This window comes from Eulemur rufifrons, chromosome 7 (genome assembly GCF_041146395.1).
Source record: "Eulemur rufifrons isolate Redbay chromosome 7, OSU_ERuf_1, whole genome shotgun sequence".
In the NCBI taxonomy this organism is placed as follows: Eukaryota; Metazoa; Chordata; class Mammalia; order Primates; family Lemuridae; genus Eulemur; species Eulemur rufifrons.
In genome coordinates this window covers 258,173,208-258,191,005 of record NC_090989.1, presented here as the reverse complement: position 1 = coordinate 258,191,005, position 17,798 = coordinate 258,173,208, and the positions used below count along the sequence as shown (strand labels likewise).

The window sequence follows — 17,798 nt, the reverse complement described above, 5'->3', positions numbered from 1 at the left end:
AAGCCCATAATTACTAAATTCATCATCTTTTCCCCTTAAATCTACTCACTCTCTGTCCCTGAAGAATATTCTTTCCCGGATAGAATATTTTAGTATATTAAATTGTTTCAATTCCCTAACTCTATTTCTCTCTAAGAGACTGGAGGGTGGTGCAGACCCAGGACCCTGGTGCAGACCCAGGACCCTGGCACAGCTCCAGGGACTGTTCCACAGTGGGATCAGCATGTGAACAGCACCCCAGGCTTGTGCTCCTCAGCAGCCCTCAGTCCGGCACTGGAATTCCTCTCACAGCGCAGTACAGTGAAGTTCACAGAACACACTGGGAGGAATAGTCCCCAGCTTTCCTTAGGGCCAGAAAAAAAGGCATCTGGGTCTAAAAAAGAAAAAGAATGAACAAGCATTGGGCCAGGTGGGTCATCACATTCGTGGCATTTTCTTTCCTTTTCTATCATAGACTTTGCAAATGGGCATCAAACACTTCTCTGGACTCTTCGTGCTGCTGTGCATCGGATTTGGTCTATCCATCTTGACAACCATTGGTGAGCACATAGTGTACAGGCTGCTGCTACCACGAATCAAAAACAAATCCAAGCTGCAATACTGGCTCCACACCAGTCAGGTGAGTGGCACAGGTGTCTTTCTCCAATATTCTTCAACTGTAGAATTCCCAGTGATGGGAGGATCCAGAGCCCTATGTCAGACTGACAAATGATAAATTACCATGATCACAGCGGTGGTATAGGCACTCTGAATGTATTAATAGAAGATGGGGTTCCCTCTATCCCATTAATTCACTTTCCCCTTACATTAAGCTATCCCCTGCCTTTCTTATAACCCTCCATTGCCACCTATAATAGAAGCAATAGAACTGTTTTTAACCAGGCTTCACTTAACAGTGACGATCTGAAAAAAATGGTGTGAAATATTTGTTTCCCATATTCTTTTCTTGCCGAAATTGAAACCCCTAAATGAGTATGAAGTCCTGTTCCTCTTTAAGTGACCCCACTTACCTCTGTTCTCTCTGCCTTTTTCCTTGTCTGAGGTTTGAGGCCCACTGGTGCCCAAGTCAAGCCTCACAGGGCCACAGTTCTTTCATAAAATCCAGACACCAACATGCTGATTTACAGGGAGAACTGAAACTGTTGAGTGGACCGACAATTCGAGCACACTCGTTTGCACAACTCTCCCTGAAGGAAATTGACGTGGAAAGCAAAAATATAGCCAGAAGGCTTCTTAATGACAGATGAACTCTAACAAACGGGGCAGTTTCACCTGACCACGGGGATGAGCCCCCTGGCCTCCCCAGTGGTGGGCTCCTTCCTGCCTCCCAGTGCACCAAAGGCTCACTTCCCAGCAGGGGGGCTGCCAGTTCTGCCCCATTCATGCATTCTCATGCTGACCCCCTCACTTTGTTAACACAATACTTTTTTTTCTAGATAGGTCTTCTCTATTATATGCTAATAGGATTAGTTTAATTCTCAAGTCCTTCTTCCCTTCTTTGTTTTGGTTGCCAAGAAGTTCAGACTTAAGTTTTTGATTTAACTTTAGCAATTGTACAAGACCTTTTGCTACACATTAGTTATGACTGAGCCACTTTATATCACATACCATTTTACAATCCAGGGCATTTCTAAGCTTTCTATCAGATCACTTTCTTTTTTTTCTCCAGGAAGAATAATAACCTATAATTAGAATTCTTGTGCTCTTGAGATTTGGGGCTAAACGTTGATCTGTTTTTAGGCATTCCTGGAAATTTGTTTAAAGAGGCCAAGGTTTGTAGTGACTACTTGCATCATTAAGTCTCAGGTAGTACTTTGCCCCTGACCTATGTGTTTCTAATAATCTCTACCTGTGAATCTGTTCTCTCCATCAGAGATTACATAGAGCACTGAACACATCATTTGTAGAGGAAAAGCAGCAGCGTTTCAAGACCAAACGTTTGGAAAAGAGGTAAGTAGAGGCCAATGCCAGCTCTCTTTACATTTGCTAAAATAAAAGTTTAGAGACATAACTGTATAATTATTCAGATCAAATCAGGACAAATTGTTGATAAATAAAATAAGTATAAATACATGTGGTTTCAGATACATAAAAGAGATAAAATAAATATATGGACATTGAAATGCAGTACAGGCAATAATACACCATCATGGTTAGGGTGTAGGTGTGGACTCTAGAGTCAACCATCTGGATCCAAATCCTGTCTTGACACTTAAGATATGTGTTACTTTGACAACTTATTTATTTAAACTCCCTGTGCCTCAGGTTCCTCATTTGTGAAATTGAGATAAAAAACAGTACCTACTTCCTGGAGCTGATATAAAGATTAAATGAGATAATACATGTAAAGCCCTGAAAACAAAGCAGATGCCTCATAAATATTAGCAATTATTATACACAAAAGACTTAATTCACTAGCAGGGCAAGCAATTAATTTCATGTGATATCTTTTTGGCATGTTTACAATCCCCATGCCTTTCCAGCACTCCTAGGAATATATTAATAGTATTTGAAATATGCAACAGACATGATGTCCTGCCTAATCCATTTCCTGGCATTCTTCTACAGATTCCCTAGGAGAAAGCATCTCATTAATAGGAATTAACAAGCATTAAATGCATCAATGATATTTGAACATTGAAACCACGCACCTTCACCACAGCCAACCTGTGGATGACTGGTGCCTTATTCACGGTGACTAAAGACGTCAGAAGCTTTTGGGTCTGGCTCCTGGCTGTCCTCTGTTGCCTGCTGCCTAGGGCAGCCCTCCTGGTCCTTTCATACTCTCAGAGGGCTCAGACAAGGGCATCAGCTCCAAGCAACTCTTGTCATCTATGGCATATCCTCAGCTCAGAGCTCGGCTTTCTGGATAGTTTTGAAAGCTGACATTCACCCCCTCATCATAACAAAAGAAAAAGGGATGGAAAACATGATTTTTTTTTTTCATTGTTTTTATCTCCTCTGGGACTGCTGCAGTCCTCTTCTCTGCATTTTTTGCATCTAGCCTGTCAGAATCATTTCCATTATTTCTTATAGCCTCTCTTTCCAGTCAGTGAGCACTCCCCAAACCCCTCTCAGTCTGTGGTTTTCCTGTATAATATTGCAAGTCTGTTCCTGACAAGCTGTGGACTAATCAGGTCACAGCTGTTCCAAGGCATGTTACATATATTTTTTCTATAATTATTTCTAACATAAATTTCTAACCAGAAGAACACAAGAAGACAGCAGCAAAGATACTGTCTTACAATGGCAAAACATCTATGTTCCAGCTATAGAAACAGGGAGCCCAGTGATCCCATCTCCAACTGTGATGTGATTCATATCCACATCTTTCTCACTTAAATCAAGAACCTAATGTGCCTTTTAACTCAACTAACCCACTTTTCTTGGCAGATTCCCTTCCTGAACCCCCTACTTTGAGAAGGAGCTAAGGCAGAACTCGTCCTCTTGCTTTACCTTGGGCCCACGTTTCCTGTGCCCACCTCTCTACAGCCCAACATTTACAACCTTTTAAACACAATGAGTGTTTGGGGTCCCACAGCCTTCAAGTCTCTTTTGAATGGTCCAGTGGAGCACTGAACCTCTATGTTATATAATTGCTTCATGGAAGCCTATTTTGCTCATTTATAATGTTAAAAAACAGTTCATTCACTGGTCACATTACACTCTAGGAAAGCTTAATACAAAACACAACCTAAACGTTATTGAGGCCAAGAGTATAGCCCCCTCATTCTTTGCAATTAGTCACTAAATCTTATATTCAGCATCTGTCACCGGACACTCATAGGTAGCCCAGAGCCACACAACAATTAGCAGAGCACTGGCGATGCACGCAACTAGAGTTTGCCATGGAGTCCAGCTTCTGTTTCTTCTTCTATATTACCAGATAGATATATAAAGCTCTGAAGATAACCAGATCGGCTATCTCTACTTACCTGATCCCTGTGGTTGCCTGAACAGTCCAAGAAAATGTACAGAAGCTCAATTCCCAGGATTTCCCTGCTATGAATCATTCTATGGTACTAGAGAGATAGGTCTACTGGCCTAAGAACACCCTTTCCCTCTCATTCTTGCAAATGCCCTACTTGGCATCTCTCCCCTATGCTCCATATTTATCAAATGAATAAAATAGATAAATGAATGAATTGCTAACATAAGAGTTTGAGGAAACATTTGAGAAAATTGTGGGCCATTGTGTAGAAGCAGATGTTGCTCCTTCCTTACTCAATGCAGAGAAAAAAATGCATACTGCAAGAGACTATTTATATATAGTGCTTAGTTCATTCAACATGTGATTTCATGGACGTTTTGGTCTATCCTTCACCTCACTGGGTTCCCAATAGAGCTCCCTTTTCCCTTTCCTTTCACTCTAAGGCACACAAAAATTGCAAACCATATAACAAACACCACAAACAAGATTGCTTTGAAATTATTCAAACTCAGTAAGAAAAGATTTGAAGGAAAAATTAAGGGGAACTGTAAAGCTAGAAGGAAAATTATAACTGTATCTTTTCTCTAATTTAAATCTAAAGGCTTCTAATTCCTTATAGAATTTTATCCAGCCCAGGACACATGAAAACCCAGCCCTGGTGCCCTCTGCTCACTTATATGAGACTTAAACTATGAGAAATGTTAAAGAACTACAGGGTGGTTTGGAGTGTGTTTGTGTGTTTTAATGGCTTGGGGCACATATCAGTTGGTCTTTGCCATGTGAGAAATCATCCCAATACTTAATGTTTTAAACAACAGGGAGGTGCTTACTAATCTATGGTTCAGCTGTGCAGTCTGCTGATCTGAGCCAGGCTTCGCCAATTTGGGCTGGGTTTGCTCATGTGTCTGCAGCCAGCTTGGAGGGAAGGGGAAAAGCAGCTAAGGGCTGTTTGGTCTGTAATGGCCTCAGCTGGGTCAACTGGGAAGCTGGGACTCTCTCCACATGGCCTTTCACCACCAAGCAGGCCAGTCTCGACTTGTTCACGTTGCAGCATCAGGGCTCTGAGACAGAGTAGATGTGCGCAAGGCTTCATAAAAGCTTAGGCTTAGAAATGCCTCCCTGCTACTTCTGCCACTTTCTATTGGCCAAAACAAGTTATGAGACTAGCCCTAATTCAAGGGGAAAAGGAACCCGATAGGGATGAGGTGCGAAGCCATATTACAGAAGGGGATGGATGATAGGAGGAATGGAGGTTTATGATCACTTTTACATCAAGACTTTATTATCCTTCTCCTTCCCCTTCGCCCTCCAGTTCCTCCCCTTCTCCTCTTGGCAAGTAAGAGCCCACAAATAAAGTCGATTCAGTTATATGCATGAAAACAAAAACACGAGGATTTAATAGGGTGTTTCTATTTTGTTTTGTTCTGTGGTAGATTGCAAAAATGGTCATAATCCTCCTCCTCCTCCTCCTCCTTCTCCACCTCCTCCACCTCCATGTAGGGTAGAAGAAATCAGAAGCTGTGCTGCTTGGGGCTTTAATCTGTTCTTGTAGCCAGGAACTCCTCGTTGCATCTAAGTGTCAAAATGTATTTCAGAAACCAGTTCACATCCTCCTATGACTCTCTATCAGCACTCTCTTGCTGTCTAGTGCCATCTCTCCACAATGGTGATAGGAGGTACAATGCAAGCCTAAAACGGGATTGCAAATCAGTTTCTATTTGATTTTCATCATCCCAGCAGGAACCTGAGAGCTTTTTTTTTTTTTTAAGCATCAGAACTGATCTGTCATTCTCAATCCACATAAAGTCATCCCTACAGTGAGAAACACTTTGCTGAAACCTGTGGCTTATATGCTTTTATTCTCCCTAAAAATCAAGTAGTAAACATTGGAGTGGTCCTGTGGGACTAAGGATGGCTGTATTATAAGATGTCAGTCCGACATCTGAATAACAGATTTTCACTTTTACTAAGGTACCACCTTTATAGCACACAGAATGTTTCAAGGCAGTGCTGGTCTCTGAGTTTCACCCACAGGAGGGGAATACAATGGCACAGAAAAATGTGCCACACCCCATGCCAATAGCCTTCCAGATGATTCCCCATTCCAGTTTCAGAGCAGCATAAGCCTTGATAAGACCTTGAACTTCAGCTGAAAGTTCATGACTCCTGTTGTCCCCATGACACTCTAGCAGGCAGTCTGTCCGGCTTTGTTACTTCATCTCTAAATGCATATTATTCACCTAGGAAATGGCTAACAGATAGAGAACAGCACTTGGAGAGCTGCAGAATGGAAAGTAAATCTAAAATGTCTCTGTTTCCTAGGTCCAATATGGGACTCCGTCAGCTCACCGTGTGGAATACTTCCAATCTGAATCATGACAATCGACGAAAATACATCTTTAGTGATGAGGAAGGACAAAACCAGCTGGGCATCCGGACCCACCAGGACATCCCTCTCCCTCCAAGGAGAAGAGAGCTCCCTGCCTTGCTGACCACCAATGGGAAAGCAGACTCCCTAAATGTATCTCGGAACTCAGTGATGCAGGAGCTCTCAGAGCTCGAGAAGCAGATTCAGGTGATCCGTCAGGAGCTACAGCTGGCTGTGAGCAGGAAAACAGAGCTGGAAGAGTATCAAAGGACAAATCGGACGTGTGAGTCCTAGGTGATCACACTGCTCCCCTTTCTCAGTTCCTGGCATTCCTCTGAGCCCTTGAGACACTTTGTAATGCTCTTTTGTAACTACTGACACAGATGTGGGGAAGCTGAGGGCCAGGTCTTCTTGGAGGTCAAGTCTGCTCTCCCTAGCCTAACATGCGGCAGCGGCTCTCCCAAGCTCATTCCCTAGGTCCCCAGGATAGGAGGCTTTTTCACAGCAAGAATCTTAAATTAATCAGGAGTAAGCTCCATGTGAGGGATCTGTGAATAACCAGACAACCCCAGCTCCTGTCAACTTTTCACCAGGTGCCACAGTAATATTTCTGGTTTTTAGCCCTTTCTCTGCACTATCAACAAGAGATAAAATTGTTACTCATACCTATGTCTTACTGGTTTATTTCTTTGAATCTTAATATAGAACAGGATTATCCAGGGTTGTAGGTTTTGATACAACTCCCCCATCTAGACTTGTTCCTACATTCTCAATGGGGAGCAGAGTACCCCCCTCTTGGGAGGGATACTGAACTCATCAGTATCACAGCAGGCCAAGGATTGATTGGATCAGGCAAGAGCCATGTTTTTGAGGTTCTCGATCTCTGACTCCATCTTAACATTTAGTAGGAACATGCTTACATGCCACTAGGAAAGGGGACAGGGATATGGGAAGTGAGGACAGAAGATGGGCAGAAGAGGTATTAAAAATGCACAGCATGGTTTTAGAACAAAAACTCTAGGCCAAGATGGCAATCCAGCTAAGGAATGAATAAGACTATACTTCTAATCTCACTAAGCATCTCCACTATAATGTGTGCCTTTTATAAAGGAAGAGAGAGAGAAAAAAGCAAAGAAGGTCGTGGCCTTAAGATGGACCTGGAATATGCCTGCTTATTGCCTATAACACGATACGTGGGCTGGCACTGCAGGTTAAGTGAAACGTTCTGCACACCATATACTGGGGCATTTTCAGATCCGTAGTCACCTATCTCTTGGCACAGAAATCCCAAAAGTGAACATCAAGCCTGTGAACATCACAAGCTTCAACCTTCAGGAATCTGCCCTGTGCTTTGCATATCTTTATAGATAATCACCAAGTCAATTTCCCATCCTCACACTCACTCATGTCTGAGGAGCTATGCACAGGTTTGGGTCCATCTAATTATCCTCCAGGCCCCATATAATTCCCTCAAAGACTAATAACCCTGCCGCCTCTCTGCCTATGCAATCCTTTCCCAGAATACAACTGCTTAGGCATGCAGAAAGGGAAAGGAATATGGGAATTCTAGAACTTCAGTTCCTAAATATTAGTGTAGGTAAGTATCATCTAGGGCAGCAGTTCCCAACCTTTTTGGCATCAGGGACTGGTTTCATGGAACACAATTTTTCCACGGTCTGGGGGGTGAGGACAGAGCTCAGGCAGTGATGCACACAGCCCATTTCCTAACAGGCTACTGGCCAGTGCTGGGCTACGGCCCAGGGGTTAGGGACTGCAGATCTAGGGAACTCATCAGAATGCTGATTGCCAGAACCCTTCCCCATAGATTGTGGGGTGGGGGTCTGGCAGTAGGCTCAGAAACCTACTGCTCACCAACATTCCCAGGTGACTAACACAGGTGATCCAAAAATTGCCCTTCCAGAAACACTGTTCTGGAAGTTTGGGAGAATCGTGAAGAGGGAGACTTTTTGAGAGTTTTTTGTTGCTGTTTTTTAACTTCAGCACAAATCTGATTCTCCTTCCACATCCCCACTCCCACCATTCCCGGTACCATTTAGGACAGGATTTGTTTATCAATTACTTGCTTTATCTACTTAGCACTTAGTCAATTTGAATACCTACAATGAGTCTACTCCAGGTGCCAAGCACTGTGATGTTTAACAGCTGCAGGTAATTGGAAAGGTGTCTCAATCACAAAATTTCTCCCCTTACTTTTGGGTAAAACATCTGCATTTCCACCAAGAGCTACCTAGTCCCCCAGGGAAAGATAACACCTTAAGCTGTAATTAGATAAAACCTTAGCAATTAGTTAATTGGCTTAAAAAACCCTGGAGTGAAGGTAGGCTCAGAGATACTGATAAGGGACACAGGGAAGGGCTCTAAAGTTAGACTTCATCAACCCCACAGATCAAACAGTTCAACAAGGAGGTAACAACAAGTGAGCCCTGAAAAGAGAAAAGGACAATTCTGCCTTGAAATGCCCTATACCCCTACATTCTCACCCCAGTCCCAGAAGTAGATAAGCAGCTGCCTTTGGAAGATGATGCCCCTTAGCCATCCCCACCCATCTGCAACAGACAAGGATGCCGTAGATTCTGCCATTGTAGTCCGCACACCCCCGAACCTCTGCACAGCCTAGAAGTCTGATGTACAGGTGTACCTCAATTCACATTACAGCCATGCTCCTAATGTTGTACATGGACATTTTTATAACTCATATTCTGACTGTATTTGAGAAGCTGGCTATTTAAGGGAACCCAGAGGTGAATTCTTTTGTACAGTAAAGAACCCTTTTGTAATGCAATTAATTATCCCTTAATGTATCTGTTTTGTAAGTTTGGGTTTTTGTATATCGGGTTTACCTTAAGCTTCTCTACTGAGGCATTCTGAGCAGTGGCAATCACATGCCAGACCGAGCTGCCTATCCACACAGTAGATGACCAGTGCACGCTCCTCAAGTATTTTCTGAGGAACTACCTGGCCAAAACGGCAGCCAGGATGCAGCAAGAAGCAGCAGGGGCTGAAGGCAGGCTTACTGCCATCAACATTGCTTGAAATGCCTCCACGTTCTGAATAAAGAAAAACCATAATTGCTTGTGGTGAAATGAAGCAATCTTCATGTTAAGTAGCAATGGTTATTTTTATCAGTAGTAATTGAACAGTGTTTTGCAATTTGTGAAACAGTGTGTTGTGTTTTGTAAAAAGATGTCACGAAATGGTGGGTCCTTGAAAACCTCCTTTCTGTTCTGCTCCACCTCTGTTCTTTCAACTCCCCTCAGGCTCAAAAAAAAAAAAAAAAAAAAAAAAACACAATGATCAGAAGCCTTCAGGTGGAGGGTAGTATTTTGGTAAAGGAAAGAGAGAAGGGATGCTACCTTGCCTCCTCTCCTGGGCTCTCATTTAATGAGATCAGAAGGCCCCCATTCTCTTCTAAGCTCTGGTGCTGGGAAACTTGGAATATGACAAACTGTGTCACACACCCTAACCCTGTTTTCCAAAGGGGAATTCCTGGCACAAGCAGCACACAGTAAAGCATGACTGGGTGAGTTGGAACAGATATAGCTGTTTGGTTCATGTAAATAAGAATAGTAAGAGCCCCAGTATGCCTCAAGGGAGAGGAGAAAAAGGATTCCCCCAACAATTGAAAACAAGTTGGAAGAATGACCAGGACAGCCAAGTGAGGCAGTCACAGGGACGTAAGCAGTTGAGGTCTTTAATGTGCCTGGAGATAACTCTCCATTATTCACGAATCTAGATATTGCACAAGCCCTATACAGGAGCCACTGCTTCCCTTCCAGCCAGAGAAGTGGTAAGTGGAGCAAGTGCCAAGCAGAGCAGACTGCATCATCTGGGTAATAGACTTCTCAGTGTTAGTGCTGAGTCTATTAGAGCCTTGGAGCAAGTGAAGCATTTCCTTGGTGTGGATAAAGAATACAGGGGAAAGAAACTACTTCAGAGCCTCTTTTCCTCCCAACTCCTATTTTTGACAGGCAAACCAGAAAATCCAACCAGTCTTCAGAAATTGCTTTCTAGTCATTAATACCACTTCACTATCTGCACTGTTTAGTTATTCCTTTCTTTACCCACCTACACCATTCATCTAATCCAGGATTCCCTCACTTTTTTTTTTTAGTTTAGTTACTAATCATTTTATGAAAATAATGTACTTATAAGTATTTTCTTAAGGTTTGTGAAGAGTATTTGCATTGTGTCTTCATTTTAATGTGTTTGCAATCGCTCCGCTCCAGGAAGAACGGAAATGCTGTCTTGTGAGCATGAAGTGAACAGGCTGTTTTGCTCCAGCCACTTTTCTTGTATAACCACGTGGATGGACTAGATGTCCTCAGGTCTTTTCCATCTTTAGTTTCTATGACTGTGGAATAAATGTTCAGATAGAAACTTTACTTTGGATGTACTGCTGGCATTGTCTTTGGGGATTCAAATGTGGACATGATATCAGCTCCTTTGTAACAGGAGACCCATTAATACTATGGCTTATGTTTGTTTCCTTGGTATAGTCCAAAGAAGTAACACAAGGCATGCTGAGAAAACGCAGAGCCTATGCATCATGAAGTGGAACTGAAATGGCTTCATCTGAGAAAGACATTATAGAAAAAAACACAATATTCAGAGATCTCTAAAAATTCTGCCCTGATCACACTTCATTTGGTAATTCAAAAAAGATTTACTAAACAGCTTCCATTTATGTGCCAAGTGCTAGAGACACAACAGTGAACAAGATGCGTACGGTCTCTAATTTCAGAGACCTTCTCACAATCTGTCCTTTTCATAACCTATAAACAGGCAATACCATAATAGCTAACATTTATTGGGCACTTATGACAAATCATGATCTCATTTCATCTTAACACTGTGTGATAGGTACTATCAATGTACTCTAGAGTAGATAAATGAGATCTCTAGATAACAGATGAAAAAATTGAGGGTCAGAGAAATTATATAACTTCCTCAAGGTCACACAGCTAGTAATAGTAGTAGCAGAGATCCATACAACCACACAATATTGTCAGGACTCTAATCATTGCCTTACAACTTCCTCTTCTTCCTCAAATCCCCCTTTAGTCTTTCTGCCTCATTACCTCCTGCCCATGCCTCAGCCTGGCCCCCAGCTCCACTGGAACACAAATGGAAGCTGATATTATAACTGCACCTGCTTTGGTCCATTTAACTCAACACAGTCCTCCTAAGTCTCACAAAAATAGTGGTTCAGTATCTTTTCTTTCCACTTTCTAGCCCCATCGAGAACTGGTGCAAACAGTTACAAACCACTTAGCAGCCCTGTAGTCTCAGGCATCTGGGCAGTTTCTGACAATCCAGGCATTTTAGCTGCTGGCAAATTTGCCTTCAGAATATGCCGGCCTGATGCATTCTTTACACACATTCTTTGGGAATTGACCCAAGTCAAATATCATAAAAATATAAACCTACTATAACCTAATTCAACTGCCAACTTACCTAAGGATGTTTTGCATCATTCAGTCATTCATTTTTTTGGATGTCTATTTGGAGCCAGGCACTGGAGACAGAAAGATAAAAAGAACAGATTCTGATCCCATGGAGCTCAGTCTAGTGAGGGGACACAAACTGGCAACCCAGTGGGGTGTGTGCTCTGATAAAACACACACGCCCGGTGCCATGGGAGCAAAGAAGGCACTTACCATGTGTGCACATATATATGAGGTGAAGAGACTAGGTGGTAACAGGCAACCCATATAAAAGAAACAGCATGTGCAAAATTCCAGATTTGGGAAACCATGGCAATCAAGAAACTAGGAACTTCAAATAGTTCATTATGACAGAAATATAAAGCTCAAGGTAGGTGACTAGCTATAAAAACTGGAAAGAAAAGCAGAGGCAACATCACTGTGCTAAACTGGATTTGTGTTCTGAAGACTATGAGAACCATTAAAGGATTTTAAACTGAAGAGAAAGATAGATTAAAAAGACCAGGGTCCACACCACTAGGTGGAGCTGGCTGTCACTCACACACATTTTGTTCATTTGCAGGGCAGTGAGCAGATAGACAAAGGTAACCTTTTCATGTTGTAGAATGAGTTGGCCATGGCATCATTTAACCAGGACAGGCAAACTAGAGATAGACATGGATAAACACATGTGACATAGATTTCAGGGAGGATGTCAGTCTTATTTTTTCCTAGAAATAGGAAGAAAATGTAGGTGGGAAACAAAATTTGACCTATCAATCAATTTATTTGCAACAATCATAATAGTATTTTATGAGCATTTACGAGGTGCCAGGCACTATGCTGAATGTCTCATATATATCGATTCATTTTATCCTCAATACAACCCTATGATATAGTTATTATTTTATAGATGAAGAAACAGAAACACAGAGAAGTGAAGTGATTTCCTAATACATGGCAGAGTCATACCCACACGAATCTGACTTCATAACAAATATACTTAACACAGTGCCTGAAATCACAATAAGCACTCAACAAATGCATAATAAGATTGAGAGAGCAAGGAGAAATCTAAGATCCCTTTGGTTCAATTCTACTCCACAAGGTGCTAAATAACCTCTTAATGAATTCAGAAACAAAATGCAGTCCTAATCCAGGGGCTGGCAAAGAGAACCTAGATTAGAACTACCAAAGATACATATACTAGGTTTACACATCTTCAGAAAGACTTCAAAATGACTCAAAGTATTTTTGCTTATTATCTACCTGGTGACAAGTACTCTATTGGTACAGGTCTCCACTCAGGATAAAAGAAGGAACAGTGAAGGTCTAGATAGTCACATTTCAACTGTAGCTAAACTGAGTGACCCTGGAGCCTCATCTGTAAAATAAGGACAAAGTTTGAGGTCCCTTTGAGCTCTCACATCCTACCTTTCAAATCACTCCATTTCATGAATTTCTATAACTTGAAATCCTTAGAGTATATCATTACGTTAATGTAAATATACCTTCCCTCAAAAAAAGGTTAATCTACAATAAGAGAAGCCTCAGCTGTCAGGGGCTGCCTCTATAGAGGTGTTTGTTAGTTTCAGAATTCGTAATAATTCTTTACCACCACAAAAGAAATTTAAAATGCAGCCATATATTTTAGCATAATCCAAATTTGAAGAGTTACCTCAGTATATGAAGAAAGGTTGTTTCCACTTAGGGAATGAAAAAAAAAGAGTAATAAGGTTTGAATTCACATACTGGCCGGATAAAGCAGACTTCTGAAGATCTGGCAGCAGACGCATGGAGCTGAATTAACTTACTCATGGAAATCTTCACCGAGTACTCTGCCTCTGCTAGATATTGGGGATTAAACTATTAAGACACTGTCCTTTCCATGTCCTAATTCTAGTAATTGTGAAGTATGCTATAAATAAGACCTTAATAGCTAATGGTAGGAAGAGACCAAACTTGGGCAGAAATCCCCAGAAGTAAAGCTTAGTTTTTCTTTGTGATAGGACAATTCTTAAGTATTTCTAAAATTTAAGATCTGGGAAATCTGTTAAGAATTTCCATGACAGGGTTTTCCTATTGTGTAAACCCAACCCAACATGCACAAAACCCACCAGTTTTCTACTTAATCTCAGTGTAGCTGTCTTACCATAAGTCAGTCAAATAGACTTTTGTGATAAGAACTAATCAACTTTTCTGCAGACCCATTAGGACCTGGGTTTATCAGTCAACTGACAGTCCTTGGAAAAAAACCTTAAGCAACAATATTTAAAGGTATTCCGCAACAGCAAATAACAATGGGAGTAAAGGTGAGAGCACTATGTGCTTCTTGCAAGAATAAGTATCACCATCTAAAAGACAGATGACCATTTACTGTCCAGAATCTTCACAGTATCACATCACACTCATCACTCAAGCAGCATACACATTTTACTATATGCACAGAATTCCTACCCTTCAAGAACAGGGATGCCTGTGGATCTGGATAAGAACAAGCAAAAGCAAGGAATCACAATGGAAATTCATGTAAGAACACAATAGCTAGCAAAAATAGCTCAATACCTTTGAAAAAGATCCCTATAGTAAGATAGAAAGTAAGAACCAAGTCATATAGTTAAGACATGCACCTCAGAGCACACCTGATTTTGGTCAAAATTGCTAAGACATTTCCAGGGCAAAACAAAAGAAAGCAAAAAAGGGGGGTGGGGGTGGGGGGGAGGATCTCTACAAGATCTGAATTTTTTTTTTTCAAAAATGGGAAGCCTCTAGTACTTCTACAATAATCTTTGAAATTGCCATTTATAGGCATTACTTCTTTTTAACATATGTATATTTATTTCAGAATATCACAGGGGTACAAATGTTTAGGTTACAAATATTGCGTTTGCCCCACCTGAGTCAGAGCTACAAGCATGCTCATCCCCCAGACACTGTGCACCACACCCATTAGAGGTGAATCTACCTATTCCTCCCTTTCCCCCCCACTACCTGCCTGACACCCAGTGAATGTTACTACCATATGTGCTCATCAATTAGTACCAGTTTGATGGTGAGTACATGTGGTGCTTGTTTTTCCATTCTTGGGATACTTCACTTAGTAGAATGGGCTCCAGCTCCATCCAGGATAAGAAGTGCTACTTCACTATTGTTTTTTGTAGTTGACTAGTACTCCATGGTATACATATACCACATTACATTAATCCACTCATGTGTTGATGGGCACTTAGGTTGTTTCCACATCTTTGCAATTGTGAATTGTGCTGCTATAGAGCGCAGATGTCTTTTTTATAGAATGTCTTTTTTTCCTTTGAATAGATATCCAGTAATGGGATTGCTAGATCAAATGGTAGTTCTACTTTTAGCTCTTTGAAGTATGTCCGTATTACTTTTCATAGAGGTGGCACTAGTTTGCAGTCCCACCAACAATGTATGAGTGTTCCTATCTCTCTACATCTATACCAACATTTGTTGTTTGGGGACTTTTTGATAAAAGCTATTCTCACTGGAGTTCAGTGATATCTCCTTGTGGTTTTGATTTGCATTTCCCTGATGATTAGAGATGTTGAGCATTTTTTCACGTTTCTTGGCCATTAGTCTGTCTTCTTTTGAAAAGTTTCTGTTCATGTCTTTTGCCCACTTTAGTGGGGTTGTTTGATGTTTTCTGTTGATTTCCCTGAGTTCTATATAGATTGTGGTCAACAGCCCTTTGTTGGGTGTGTAGCATGGAAATATTTTCTCCCATTCTGTAGGTTGTCTATTTGCTCTCATGATAGTTTCTTTGGCTGATCAGATCCCATTTATTTATTTTTGTTGTTGCTGTGTTCTTCATAAATTCTTTGCCTAGGCTGATGTCTATAAGAGTTTTTCCAACGATTTCTTCTAGAACTCTCATAGTTTCATGCCTTAGGGTTAAGTCTGTTATCCATTGTGAGTTGATTTTTGTGAGAGATGAGAGGTGTGGATCCTGTTTCTATCTTCTACATGTGGCTATCCAATTTTCCAAGCATCATTTATTGAATAAGGATCCCTTTCCCCAACGTATGTTTTTGTCTGTTTTGTCAAAGATCAGATGGCTATGTGAGAATGGTTTTATATCTGGGTTCTCAGTTCTGTTCTATTGGTCTATGTCTCTGTTCTTGTGCCAGTACCATGCTGTTTTAGTTACTATATCCTTGTAGTATAGCTTGAAGTCTAGTAAATTGATGCTTCCCAATTTGTTCTTTTTGTTTAAGGTTGCCTTTGCCATATGAGGGTCTTCTCTGGTTCAATATGAAGCATAGAATTATTTTTCTAGATCTGTGAAAAATGATGTTGGTATTTTAATAGGGATTGCACTGAATCTGTAGATGACTTTGGGTAGTATAGACATTTTAACAATGTTGATTCTGCCGATTCACGAGCATGGTATGGTTTTCCACCTGTTTACGTCCTCTGCTATTTCCTTCCTCAGTGTTTCATAGTTCTCCCTGTAAAGGTCTTTCACCTCCTTAGTTAAATATATTCCTAGGTATTTTATTTTCTTTGTTGCTATTGTGAAGGGTATTTTGTCTTTGATTTGGTTCTCAGTTTGACTGTTGTTGGCCTATGTGAATGCTACTGATTTGTGTACATTGATTTTGTAACTTGAGACTTTGATGAATTTGTTTATCAATTCCAGTAGTCCCATGGCAGAATCTTCAGGATTTTCTAGATATAACATCATATCGTCAGCAAAGAGGGATAGTTTGACCTCTTCTTCCCCTATTGGATGCCCCTGCATTACTTTAAAGAAATGACCCTTTAAAGTTGGATCAAGATTTGTAAGGCTTCAAAATTCCTTTAAGTATACATATGATACAAGCTACTAATAACGTACAAACAATACAAACAACATTTGGTAAGCTATTTGGGGGTATTCCTGAAGCCCATTCATTGACCTCTTCTGTAGTGACAGAAGCTCACTGCCAAAAAGCTACTCACCACCATTTTTGGTTTTTATCTGAAAAATAACTTTGAGAGCTCACCTTGTATTTCCTGGACCTCAAGCTAATTGGGATTGAAGTTCCTCCCTGCTCTTCTCAACTAGGGGAACTTCCTCTAAATCCAGCTTCCCATAGATCTAATGGTTTCTTTCCACAACATTCCCTGGGCCCCACAGTCCCCTGGTGCTGGGTGGCTGGCTTTTCCAGCCAATTGTCATAAACCCAAACCACCTGCTGTCCAAGTAGTCTATTTACCCCCAAGCCAACAAAATTATGTTCAAGCTTACCCTATAAGAAAAGTAAGTAGCAAAGAGAAAGTGTCCTGTGCTAAATGCAAATTAACTATGTGTCCAGGAGCAGGGCCTAACCCCATCATGGCCGTGTGTGCGTATTGGACAGCAGGATCGAGCGATCCATGACCTCTCTTGATGTCCTGGAGGTTCTCCAGTTAGACTCATTTCTTAACCCACACCACAAACTCTGTGGAATTCATCACAAATCCTACTGATTATAGCTGGTGACCACAAAAGGACATGGAATTTGCCCTTACTCATCTTCTAGGACAGGTGGTGATTAAGAAAGATCTATTTGCTAAGACTAGACTGGGTTGTAAAAAGGAAAAAAAAAAAAAAAAGATCCACTTTACACAACTCTTACCAGAGATATGGAAAACCTCTGGTTTGCTGGTTACTATAAACATAATGCAAGAACTCTCAAACTAAAGCACCAGGCAGCATTATACTCCCTGAAAAACAAATCACAATCTCTTACCTCCACCCGCCATAATGAATAATGGAAAACAATTAAGGAGTCAAATAAATCATCTTTTCTTTTTTTTTTTTTGACTATCTATCCCCAAGTTCTAAGTCATCATCTTTTAGGCATAATTCCTCCTCAGAAAAGACTCAATAAAACAACTGGGAGAAAAATGCTTCAATTAATCAAAGAACTAAACACTTTAAACACAGCCATCTCTTAATCTAAGCTAATTGTTTCTGCTCATGAGAATTTGATTCCAGAACAGCAGGCATAAAATCAATTAGTTAATTACAAAGACAAAAGTTTCAAAGAGAAACCACAAACACAAAAGT

The 17,798-nt window shown here is 41.0% G+C and overlaps 1 protein-coding gene across 1 annotated transcript in view; it reads left to right on the top strand.

Annotated features, from left to right (window-relative positions):
* The window catches only part of GRIN3A (glutamate ionotropic receptor NMDA type subunit 3A), a 153,678-nt gene extending 147,085 nt beyond the window's left edge, over positions 1–6,593 (top strand). Inside the window, exons 7-9 of the mRNA XM_069476643.1 lie at positions 455–619; positions 1,874–1,950; positions 6,254–6,593. Of these exons, the coding sequence (XP_069332744.1) occupies positions 455–619; positions 1,874–1,950; positions 6,254–6,593 (582 nt within the window). The remainder of the gene's footprint in view (positions 1–454; positions 620–1,873; positions 1,951–6,253) is intronic.
* The last annotated feature ends 11,205 nt before the right edge of the window (positions 6,594–17,798 follow it).